Genomic DNA, 12,626 nt, shown 5'->3' with positions numbered 1-12,626 from the left:
TTGTTTGAGGGCCAAACATTTTTGTCAAATCTTGGATAAGGCGCTGTTGGCACTGACAGGTCTCTTGGCTGCAGAAGAAGTGGGGAAAATTTGGCTGAGTGAGTGACAATGTATCAGCCTTGGTGACATGGCGAAGAGCGAAAAAAATACTGATTCCACCAGGTTAGCAGCTCGTCGATTTCCTTGTACTCTTCAGGGTCTTCTAAGAGGTCGAGGAGGCTATGATAGAATGTTTCTGAGTCTGTAGTTGTGTCGGTCCGAGAGAACACCGAGGACAAGCTCAGGGCAAATCATACTTTCAATTGTACGTCAAAACTGAGCTGCCACAGAATTGATGCTTAACGGACCTGTGTTGCAATATACGCTAGGGAGGCGATTGTGACAGAATTCATGCCATGGAGGCGTGCATTTCCAGATCGCATGGCCTTTGGCTCCCTGTCAACCGAACTTGGAGATGTGAACATGTGCTTGTAGGCCTGATGGAATACCTCGTAACAAATGAAATATCTGAAAAATAAGTGTGTACTCACGTAGACTAGCAAGCGTCTCCTAAGAAGCCCACACCACGGGTCTTCAGGGTCATAAATATGGTGGGCATACAAAAAAACAGGCCATTGATCCCCACAGACCATCATCTCGCTGCTTTGGAGGTTCTCTTTGGTCCTACATTAAAAAGAAGTACAAAAGAAGATTCAGGACTACACAGATTCCAGCAAACAGAAATGTACTGAGGGTCGTTCCAGTCCAACCCAGCGGGACAAAGAAGAGATCCTGTAAGGTCGTGGTTAAAACCGCGGTCAATCTTAGAATTTCTATGTAAAGGAGGCCGTATGCCTTCCCCTTTGGGGGAAATCCAATCAAGTATCGCAGACTTCAACGTTTTGGTATCATCGCCTCTGGCACCTGCGGCTCCCTTACCGATCTGTAAATCGTAAGCATAAATTCTATCCATGCAGAAGACAGTGCACCAGCTCTCCAACGTGAAGGATTTCTTCCTCGGACCCGTCTTTCAGTTGCTCCAGAAGACCGGGATAAGAGTCTAAAAGTTGTTCAAAGACACAATGTTCTCGCCGCTCTCTGTCAAGTACGTCAGCCAATGAGCGAAAAATACAGATGTGAATATGTTTCACTCAGCAGGAAAATCTTCCAATGGAAAATCTTCAATTTGTTCAAGTCTCAAAATTCCATTGGTGAGCAACGAGGGGTAGTTACACAGGGCGAATACTGTTCGACCGAAATGACGTCCGTGGGACACTAGTGGATCGGATGAGGAGCTGGGAGACAGCCTTATTAGTCTATGAAAGTTGCGGTCGAGTACCTGGGACAGCTTACACTTTTTTGTGAGGTCCCATTTGGAGAGCTGAGGAGCCACGTTTACTCGGGACGCTGGGAGTGGTTTCTTGGATGGTCATCAATGACTGGAGAAGAGGAAAATAGCCAGGGCTCTGCAGATACCAGAAGTAGTTTTCATCCCCAGTACTACGTAATATGACAGGGAAACTAGTGGCAAAAGCAGTAAGCCACGGCAAATGACAGCAAAATTGATGATGGCCAAAAAAGTGGCCATTATTTACGGCCACCTTGAATGATGGCCACCATTTACTGCCACTGTTATGGTAACCTTGAATGATGGCCAAACGATGGCCAGCCGCTCATTTTTTGTGTACTGGAATGCATTAAACTTGAGTTTAGATGGTCAAAGGGAAACATGATATATCACCGTCCAATATATAGCTCCCTCGAGCTTTCAATTTCTCATTGTAGCTCTTCACCAGAGAATAGATCCGGATAACACCCAATATGCCACAGCCTGGATGTCAGACCTCCAAACTGCAAGGACATAGTATCAGCTTGAACCTGCGGTAAGCCTGATAGACCCACTTGGCGGCAGCACGTGCTAATGCCTTTCCTTAGAATTGAGTTGGTGGACAACGTTAATGCCAACAGCCCCTCGGCATGGAGCAACGAGGTTCCACTTCTGCCAGTGATTAACAACGAAAAGAGCCATGTGGACTCCACGACCGAGCTCAAAGAGCTACTGCAGTTGGCAGAAACGAACTGCTCTAGGTTGGAAGGGCTGTACCAAAAGTACAGACTTCGTTGGTTAGAGGAAAATTATCGGGCAAGAGTGTTGAAAGAATACGCACCAGATTGGGTTAGTACTTGCTCTCCCCATCAGATCCCATGGGATGCTCCTTCTCCTACTCCAAGTACGTCGAAAACGTGTTCGCTTGAAAAAATCTGATTGTATTACTCAGCTGAATACAATGGCGAAGTTGAGGACAATACTTAAAGGCAGGAGCTGTAGTAGATTCCCACTTTTCGGGGCTATTCAGCAGTGGCTTGATCTGAGCAGGGGGATGCAACGTAACTGCAATTACTACTAGTGTACGCTGTTCACAAATAGTTAGCGGACATTGTACATGATCTATGATTCGTAAAACGCGGTTTACCATGAGGTGGAAGGAAAACGGGTCCCATGGGCATGAGAGCCCCCATCCGATATAGTGGCACACGGATGGCAGCATGCTACTACAGTATGCCCCACACCATTTGCACAACGAAAGGCATCATTATCTGCTATCCCTCAGAAGTACACGTGTCTCGATCGCCCTGACATACATCTGAGACACCCAGACGACTAAGACTCCTAGTCCATGGACAGTGACTTCAAAATAGACACAGAAAACACCACGTACCAGCGTAGCTTCCTCTGCTGACCAACCATCCAAAGAATCCAACGAATGAGTTTGTGAGCGAGACGAGGTTGAAGCCGTATGCCTGGAAAATGGTGCATTCATGGCTTCCTGCGAATCAGAAGTTACGGAGCTGTATGTGAGTGATAAGATTAAAATTTTTGGAGAACCACAAGCAGGCAGCGATTCAAGATGTGTTACAATGCATGCGTTAACAGCACCTGCTCGAATGTACAGAGGATTACTGCAAGCTAGGGTGAGGTACCGCTGTTTGCAAGGGAAAGAAAAGGACAAGGCCTTACGCGGAGTTAGCTTGAGTGTCGTATCCTAATATGCAAAATGTACCACTTCCAAGGCGATAATGAGGTCGAATGGCAGCAGCACTTGCATAGCTGCGCTCATACACGGCGAGGTCATGGCACTTTGAAAACAACCCGATTTTTGTCTCCGCGAGTTCAAGGAGGACCTTCTGGAACGCGGTTTGAGCCTCCTTTGCAGAGAGCTTGGATACTCGATGGTCAAAATCTACGACATGTTCAACTTCTCGCTCAAAGTTGTCACTTAAACAAGAAGCACATTATGTTCCGCCAGGAGTTTGACATTTGTAAAGTAAACAAATATGATACTGATGGGATAGTATTAGGTGTCATAATCTCAGAATGCGATGGAGAACTCACAGATTGTGTTCAACCACAAATAGTGGTGGTTAGCAGGATAAGGCCTGCCAGACAAGAAGTAAGATAGAGTGCCAATGCATCTGCATTGCGAACTCCAGAGTCTTGAAGGGCACAGCTTGGGTGTGGCACGGGTGCACATACAAATATATGTCAACAACTTCGAGCTATGATTCTGATTCATGGTAGGCATCACAATGATAAACACCATTTCAGAGTGCAGAAAACTTCACAAGTATCTTCAACAACCAAACAGAAGGTTGGCCTCACAGGCTAAGTTTAGAAGGGGACAGTACTCGGTGTCCTCCAATACATACACTTTGATACGAACGTACTAGAGAATGAGGAACAGCATAGAAGTAGCGCGAGGCAAGACAGGTTTTAACCGATTAACCAAACAAGAACTAAATGGTGCAGGATTTCGTGAGAATGCATTAACAATACACACTTCTATACACGGTCAATAATAATCAGTCGATAAAAAGGTGAGAATAATTTACGAAGGCCAAAAAATACAGTCCCGTTCAAAAAAAAAAATATGCAGATGTCGATGAAAAATTGCAGTATCACTGAATGTCGAGGTCTTCGCAGTCTTCGTAATCTTTGTAGTCTTCGTAATCTTCATAGTCTTCATAATCTTCATAGTCTTCACAGCTCCCCTCTGTGCCGTCGTTGATATCCTCGTCGTGGTAGTGCGCTTCGTTACACAGAAGTTGGACAATATTTGAATCCAAAGATGTCAACGAACCTACGGTATCATTAGCATGAAAAGGAGCATGATCAATTGTGCTCACTAATATCACAGAGCTTGCGTCCATAAAAATTACTGATGGCCATTGTATATAGCGCTATCTCTGTGAGGGCGTGGCATCTCTTGGCCTGCAAGATGAGTAAATCCAACCCAAGGTTACGCAGGTAGGCATTGCTACGTCTGGTAGCCAGGGATGTCACCATTAGCTCCCCTTGTATGGTCAGTTCCTGCTCGAATAACTTATAAAAGGATTTTTGGATGTCGGCAGTGACCCATGTACTCGACAGGGGCAATGAGGAGCCAATACACTGTAAACAGTCGGTCAGAGCAGCTAAGCCAACTGTCAAAGCACTGACATTCAGACAGACAGACGTTGGTCTTCCTTCCTGCGAGGTGGAATTACCATGTGCCAAAGAGAGAGGGATATGTAGAGGCGATAATGTTTCCATCAAAGATGCTGCAGTTGGAATGAGGGGGGCATCGTTACTCATCAGCCAAACTTCACACATCCCTCACGCTGCTATCGAGCAGGCCAGAGGTGTGCACGGTAGAGGTGCACAGTCTGTAGGAGCAACCGTTTGCCTTGAGGGAGGCCTGATGGGATGCTTGGATCGAGCTCCAAGACGTGCTACAAATAACAAGAGCATCAGACTGCACATCCGCACCCAGACAAAAAGAAGCTCACACAACCAATGTTGCTCCAAGACTTCAATAGCCTGGGTGTAAAAAGACACCTCTATCTGACACCGTTTCCTCCTCTCTTCTAAGAGAATCTGTTCTACAGCCACATGCCTTCCGGTATGTCTGTTAGTACATACGCTCTGATGTCTTCGCAGTGTTTCCTCTTGTTTCGCCTCTATGCTGCGCTCCCCAACCAGTTCCCACAGATCGCCAGAATAAACTCGATTTTTGAGCAAGAATGACAGAACATATAATTCAGTCTGGAGCTACATGAAAAGATTTAACAGAATCAGGATTACAAAAAATTCCCACTGACCTTCTGATTTGCTATGAGTCCTATGTAGGCATCCAAGAATTCACGGCCTAGGACATTCGAAAGTTGAAAAATGCTCGCACGAGCAGTTGAGTAATTGAATGATTCTGCTGAAAGACACATCTTGTTGGGGTGCAAATATTGTATGTACAGTAAGGTGCATGGCAAGCGAGCTTGATTGTGAGAGTACTATTTATGTGTAAGCGGGAGTTGATTCTGAAAGCAAACGAGCAATCACAGAGTTTAGAAAAGGTACTCAACTGATGCCAACTGATTCGTGCTGGATATTAAAGGGGATGGCCACCAAAAGAACGATGGCCATCAAAAGAAAAATGATGGCCATCAGAAATGGCTGCTGCATCCGAAGTTCTGAATGAAGCCTTTGAAATAGTATTAGTAATGATGTGGATCACGTGCATCGCATATATTCAGCTGCAGTGACATGTCAGGCATTGAACGCTGAACGTTGAATTTACAGCCTGAGGCCGCTGAGCGCTGTGCACCATGATGGCATAATGCATCAACATGTGAAACAATGCATATGGGTTGCTGGTGCTCTCAATTTGCAATCTATGGTTTCACGCGGTGATATCAATAAGTAGATGGCATTATGTAGATCCTAGTATAGAATGTAAACTAAGCTAATACTGAATACTGAGCAATAATGATCATGCAAGTCGACCTTCTCGCTTTTTCACTCCTCCCAAACAGATGTGGCGCTTCATCACTGACCTCACCCCGACTCGCTTGCATGTTTTGCATTGGCTAAACAAAATTTGGAACTCCCTGCTGGTAATACCATTTCCAACACAGGAATCGAGTCTGTTCAGTAATTCACTTTGTTCCTTGTAGGTCCACTCTAGCTGAATAGGCAAGACTCGCTGTTCTTCATCATCCATAATTTCAGACCCAGTACTGCAGCAAAGGAAGGACGAGCGCTCATACCTCTTCGAGGATACTGGAAGGTGGATATAGTCGGCAGCCTGAAGTACGTGTTGATTTTTACTAGGCAATGTTGACTCTTCAGTTGTGATCCTCTTGAATGTGAAGAATGCTAACCTCGATAACCACATTCATCAGATGCGCACCTTGCAGTCCAATCAAACTGCTCAGTGTCCTCATTCCACCACGAGTACACCGCACACTCTATGTACACACTCCTGCCACTACCATCAGCGCATAGACAGCATGGGTATTTCAATTTATATTCTTCGCGGTGGATCTCTAGGTTGAATGGCAAAATCTTCTTTCCATCACCGTCAATAGGCCTGTGTTTTTGTGGAGCAGCATCATAACTCAAAATTTGCATAGAATATGGGTATGTCTCACCACCACCATTCGACCATGGATTTTGAGGCGCTGTCATAGTGTAGGAGGGCAAAGCGGCAGGTCATAGCCTCTGCAATCAATTTAGCTAACCTCCAAGTGGTTTCGTGATAGTCAGGTGGGGCAGTGATGGTAGATGAAGGTGAAGATGGGGCTTCCATTGTATGGTCCGGTGGAGCAAATACGCGGTATCTACTCTGCTCTTATCAGACTGCGACATGTAGTAATATTATGATCTGCCCAGCTTATCTTGTCACCATGAAATGTCCCCACCTTTAGCCTGCTGCCAGAGGTTTTGGCCTGTGGGAATCTAGACTATGATGTGATCGCCATCGGGGCTGGCCATCACTAGTGCCCTCTATATTATGTTATGCTATCAAAGTCATCAGTCTTTCCACCTGTCCTTCAACATTGGACTCAACCGCATTCTTACACCTTCAGTTTCCCCTCATGGATTGTGCAGGTTCATTGCCGACTCCAACCCCTTTCAGATGCACCTGTACTCGTGAGTTCACGCAGGAGAGTGCCTATACAAAGCATCAAGGCTCTTGCACTAAGGGCAAGAAACGATTGTTCTCCGCTTTATCCAAAGCGAAGCATCTTCTAGGCTCTGCGAAATGGTCACGAGTTAACCACAACCTCGGTAGACAGATTCCTGGCCCTGGCACGGTGCCGTCGAGCGTGCAGGCCCACCTTCCAAAGGGCTCTTTCCCATCTGCTGACCTGCTGCAAGAAAATGCACACACATTATCATCAAACACCAATCTTGGTGCCTCACCTATTGAGATAGACACGGAACAAGGCTTGTCACTGGCGCAGCGGAGGAGTCGACACATCGACGTCTCATTGCCACTCCGTTATAGGCAATACGAGGATGTGCTTCCACAAGCTCCCCCAAGCCTTCCCTCCGGATATACTGCTCTAGCACCAGAGCCTGACGCACCAGCCAATCCAACGGACGCATCTACCAGTGCTTGTGCATCTACCAGTGCTTGTGCATCTTCGCAAGTTCCCCCTTTCCATACTGCTAGAAATGTATTCGGGCTGATACGCCAGTTCTTTTCATCCACCCCCCCCTTCTCACGATCCAGAAGAAGCTGTAACACTCCAAGATATTAGTTCCGTCCCGACTATAGCCTCAACTGAGCCAGATGCCCTCGCAGAGCCTAACGACATTTCGTTTTCCCCTTACCCCAATTGATCCTCCTTTGAGCTGGGCCATTGGTACTGGCATGGAGGCACACAGAAGTCCCGGCAGAGTTTCAAGGAACATATTGATATCGTCGGCGATCCGGATTTTGATCCTGATGACGTCCAGAGTACGCCATGGAGCAGAATTGACTCACAGCTAGGTGCAAGTGTTTACGATGGCGAGGAGGAGGAATGGGAGGATGAGGATGCCGGTTAGCACAAAACGCAAGTCAGCATCGAAGTACCTTTTTCCCGAACTCCAGCTCAGCCAGGCCCTCGACCTTACATCGCAGCTGAACTTTACCATCGATCTCTCACCTCCATCATCCGAGAAAAGCTTGCAAATGCTCAGGATGATGAGCTTTTCCATTATGAACCCTACCAACTGCGATGGAGTGCTCCCCATCTTCCCCACAAAGTCGACATTCAAGGCGAACTTTACACCTCACCAGCCTTTATGGACACCCACCATGATCTCCTTGAGTCTCCTGGAGAGCCGGGGTGTGATTTACCCCACGTAGTCGTCGCATTGATGTTTTGGTCAGATGCCACGCAACTGACAGCATTTGGTAACACGAAGCTGTGGCCAGTGTATATGTATTTTGGAAATGAATCCAAATACTGCCGCTGTCGGCCATCCTGCCATTTGGGGAACCATATTGCATATTTTCAAAAGGTACGATGTCCTCCTGAATTAATTTCCTTCTCGTGGAAGCTCACACCTTGGCAGCTTCCGGACACATTTAAAGATTTTGTGGGGACTTATACCAATGGCAAGGGGATTGGCCGTGAATGTACAATGCATTGCCAGCATGAACTGTTTCAAGCTCAATGGAATATCTTACTCAATGAAGAGTTTTTGGAGGTGTATGAGCATGGGATGGTAATTCTCTGCTGTGACGGAATCAAACGCAGGTTTTACCCGTGAGTCTTTACCTACTCTGTGGATTACCCTGAAAAGTGAGTCATGATCATTATCCATAAGACATCTAAGCAGACCAAACCAGGGTCCTTGTTGCAACCATTCGGCAGCTAGGAGGCTGTCCTTGCCCGCGTTGTCTCATACCAACTGCATGGCTTCAAAATCTGGGGATGAGCCGTGATCGGCAACAACGTTTAACACTGGTGCGGTCCAACATCTCGAGGAGTCAGCCCATTGCTACTGCACGCAACCTTATTTATGAGAAAAATTACGGTGTTGACAGTACGGCAGTCGAGGCGCTTCTCAAACCTGATTCCTGGGTGCCGAATTCAGTGAGCATAGTCGTCAGTCTCTTTCATTGCCTGAACTAATATGTGATAAGAATGTGCTGTCCGACAATCTTAGTGCATTCGGATTCAATGTGTTTGCAGCACTTGTCGTCGATCTCCTACATGAGTTTGAGCTTGGGATATGGCGCATGCTTCTAATTCATCTACTGAGAATTCTGACTGCATTGAACAAGGACTTGGTGCACGAACTTGATAGGAGGTGCCGAATGTGTTTTGATGACGCCTGGGTTACTCATGTCCATCTTTGACAGGTACAGGCAGGTTCCCCCGTTTGGTCCTGCAACCATTAGGCGGTTCTCTGCCAACACCTCTGAAATGTCGAACATGGCAGCAGCATGCAACTTTGAGGATCTTTTACAGGTACGCCTTAAAGACAATTCTCATGTGTCCGTGGACTGACTTTGTACAAGTGTTCTATTCCAGTCTTCGAAGGTCTCCTCCCTGAGGCCCACAACAAAATTCTTCTTGATCTCCTTTTCACTATGGCGCATTGGCATGGTCTCGCTAAACTGTGTATGCATTCTGACTTTACCTTAGAGATTCTCGACCAGCAAACCACTGACCTCGGTGAGAAATTCCGTCACTTCAAGTCAAAGGTATGCACTGCATACCACACACAAGAACTTGACCACGAGGTCAATGCGAGGTCTCGTCAGCAGGCAAAGGACGTCACTAGACGCATGGAGGACAGCATAGCGAATGGCGTTGGGCAAGGGACTGCGGCTCAAAAGAGGGCGGGGGGTAATGCTAAAGGGAAACATAAGCCAAATTTGGAATGGTCGCAGGATCCACGTTCACCAAGGCAATCGAGGAGGAAGAAGTTGCTAAATTTTCGGACGTACAAATTTCATGCGCTAGGCGATTATGTTGCTTCCATTCGTCAATTTGGTACAACAGACTCGTATAGTACAGAGCCAGTAAGTTATGATTTGCTCCCTGTCTGCTCCCCTGCTCAGTTGCTATTAGGGAGAGCTAGAGCACCGAACGCCAAAAGGCAGATATCGCCAAACTGATCACAGAAACTTCATACACCAGCTAACTCAAATAGAATGCCGTCAAATTCGCTTACGGCATATCAAACAATGGCAAACAACACGGACCCCTCACACGCAGGCTGACGAAACTGTGATCGACCCTCAGCTACACCATCATATTGGACTAAGTGAGAAGAATTTCGACGAGTTGGGAAATTATCTCCGCAGTCATGCAGGGGATCCTGCCATGAAGGTAACTTTCGGGGGCTTAATCATTGTCGTTCTAACATATGACTCAGGACTTCCTTCCACGATTGAAAGATCATATCCTGGACCGCATGGGGACTCTTGAATCTGTGGAAAACTCTGCCCATCCCGACCAGGAACACAGTTCAATTCTCTTCAAGCACAACAGGATCTACCACCACAACCTCGTCAGGTTTAATTATACAATGTACGACATTCAAAGGGCTCAAGACGTGATAAACCCCAGGACCCCCCATTGTAACATCATGCTGCTACAGCATGATGATGGGGCCCATGACAAATATCGTTATGCGAGGGTTCTCGGTATCCACCATATCAATGCTGTGCACTCAAGTAACGTGTATGAGTCCTGCCGAATAAACTTTCTATTCATCCGGTGGTATGAACTTATACAAAACCATTCATGGGAAACACATGCTTTGGGACGAGTTCACTTCCTACCTTTGACAAATCCAAACACTTTTGGCTTTGTGGATCCAGGAGCGGTTCTGAGGGCCTGCCATATAATTCCGGTTTTTTCGTGAGGCCGGCGCAATTTGAACTGTGGGGTTTCTCCCCTTTCTGGAGATAAACATGACTGGCTAGAATACTACGTTAACAGGTGAGCAATCCTATCCATACGGGTCATATCTATATCATCATCATAACTCTACCAGCTTCGCTGATCGTGACACACTCATGAGGTTCCATTATGGCCTCAGGGTAGGCCATGTATACTCACATAGGGTAGGGATCTTAGACGGCCATAGCTTGGCACGGCAACCTGCCTCTCAGACAACTCCCTATATGGAAGATGAAGATTTTGAAGGCGAAGAAAACTTCACGGAAATAGCCCATCCAAGCGACGACGAACAGGATGAGCACGACGAAGAGGGTCATGACATTGGCATCAAGGAATTGAATTTCTTTGAACAAGGAAGAAACACAAGCACGGAGTCCCTCGCGGAGGCACTAGACGATATGTTCATGAGCCATGCTTTTGATTATGAAAATTGATATTGTATTACAGCAATAGAATCCTAGTAATTCTTTGGGCACAACTCCATGGTTTAGAATGTCTAATACATAATATGGCCGGAAATTATTGATGGCCATCGATTGAATCAAGATCGCCAGCAATTATTGATGGCCATCAGTCAGGGATCAGCAGCCAGCACAAATGGCCACCAACTAGCGATAATGAGAAGTAATGTCCGCCAGATCAGTAGCAAGTGGTTGTATCATCTCTGACGTTTGACGTTTGCTAATGTCTGGCAGGCTTTGCTACTTTATAACCAGCCTTTATTAATATTGTTTGTTGCCATCAATTCCCTCCCTACCTACCCCATCCTGGTACTCGCAGGCCAATCAATGTCTCCAGTATGGTTATACGTACCCGCTGTGGGTGAAATTCTTCAGCTTGTTCAGCTTGCTGTAAGTACAAGACTTTGTACAGTGGATCCGCTGATGTGACGACCTTCTCCTCTAGCATGAGGAGGTTTGTCACCGTCCGTCAACCATGGTTTTGTTTTACCTTTTTTTTCCCTCAGCATCCGTTTGTCTCCATTACTACAGGATCGTATGTTGTCGTAGGGTACCTCGCTAATAACAACCAAGTATCACCTATCTACGTGAGTTTTCCTTCTTGAATGCAAAGATTTAATCTCACTGTATTTATTTGTAGTGCGAAAGATCCTTCCAGGAGGCCCAGCCTTGGACTGGTCGGCTTACGCAACTTGGGTGGCTGATTGCCCCTGGCGAGAGGGATACTACCCACCTTCATGAGTTATTCACAGCGACAGTGAGCTGTTTGCCGTATCAAATATTCCGTCTTTGAAACAATAGATCTAGCTAACTGGCGGCGCTTATATCAGTGCGATAACCCCTACATGCTGTAGGGCTAACGCCAGAGGTATCCCATGCCTACTTGGCTCGTGAGTGTTGTGCTCAAGTCCTCGTGCACGTCCTTCACTGATACATTTATAGCTCCAAGAGCTGTTGAACGCTTCAGTTCAATTCTCTTATGCTCCGTTTCCGGATGGGTATCCACCTCCCATTGTCACCCCAGTACAACAACTCATGAGGCGCCGTCTCCCGCCAATTCAAGTGCTTTCGATAACACGCTCGAAGATGTCCTCCTGGCTCCTGCTTCTTTTGACCTCACACCCACGGAGTTTCAAGAGCTCGATTGTGGCTATAACTCTGGAAATTGTCCACCGTTACCTCTCTCAGCGGTATCGACGATACAGCTCTGCCCTTTTGGATAAAGTGAATGGATTAGACGAAGTAGATGGGGTTCTCACCAAGGAGCCAGCCCTCGAGGTTTTTATCCTGACTTGCAATGGAGAAAGTCTAAGGGTGGTGTGTGGGACACTTGAACAGAAAGCAACGAGAGAGCCTCACCCGCTCAATGAAGAAGACATTTGGTGGCGGGTCATGATGCTCACTAGGGCCCTGTTGTTGGAGGTCTGTGGGTAGGAGAGCACCAAAACATTTACGATT

At 46.6% G+C, this 12,626-nt stretch overlaps 3 protein-coding genes across 3 annotated transcripts; 1 reads left to right on the top strand and 2 right to left on the bottom strand.

Annotated features, from left to right (window-relative positions):
- Nucleotides 1–24: 24 nt before the first annotated feature.
- Nucleotides 25–1,412, bottom strand: F5147DRAFT_748568 (uncharacterized protein; the record flags this gene model as incomplete). The annotated part of the gene is made up of 8 exons (XM_041440084.1): nucleotides 25–94; nucleotides 151–279; nucleotides 364–476; nucleotides 531–663; nucleotides 729–922; nucleotides 969–1,077; nucleotides 1,131–1,274; nucleotides 1,333–1,412. 8 exons carry the CDS (start codon nucleotides 1,410–1,412, stop codon nucleotides 25–27), a joined length of 972 nt encoding a protein of 323 aa, XP_041285066.1.
- Nucleotides 1,413–3,936: 2,524 nt separating this feature from the next.
- On the bottom strand, nucleotides 3,937–5,238 carry F5147DRAFT_781441 (uncharacterized protein; the record flags this gene model as incomplete). Its single annotated transcript, XM_041442639.1, has 6 exons — nucleotides 3,937–4,118; nucleotides 4,165–4,429; nucleotides 4,478–4,578; nucleotides 4,668–4,749; nucleotides 4,940–5,068; nucleotides 5,119–5,238. 6 exons carry the CDS (start codon nucleotides 5,236–5,238, stop codon nucleotides 3,937–3,939), a joined length of 879 nt encoding a protein of 292 aa, XP_041285065.1.
- A 6,257-nt stretch (nucleotides 5,239–11,495) lies between these two features.
- F5147DRAFT_659051 (uncharacterized protein) lies at nucleotides 11,496–12,590 on the top strand (the record flags this gene model as incomplete). The annotated part of the gene is made up of 6 exons (XM_041434536.1): nucleotides 11,496–11,558; nucleotides 11,614–11,622; nucleotides 11,675–11,755; nucleotides 11,809–11,925; nucleotides 12,035–12,058; nucleotides 12,111–12,590. Coding segments are annotated over 6 exons (774 nt in total), but the record flags the coding sequence as incomplete, so codon positions are not given.
- Nucleotides 12,591–12,626: the final 36 nt, after the last annotated feature.

This window comes from Suillus discolor, assembly GCF_016758755.1.
Source record: "Suillus discolor strain FC423 chromosome Unknown F5147scaffold_137, whole genome shotgun sequence".
Classification (NCBI taxonomy): Eukaryota; Fungi; Basidiomycota; class Agaricomycetes; order Boletales; family Suillaceae; genus Suillus; species Suillus discolor.
Note: the sequence above shows the minus strand (reverse complement) of the source record. Positions and strands in the feature narration are given on the sequence as shown.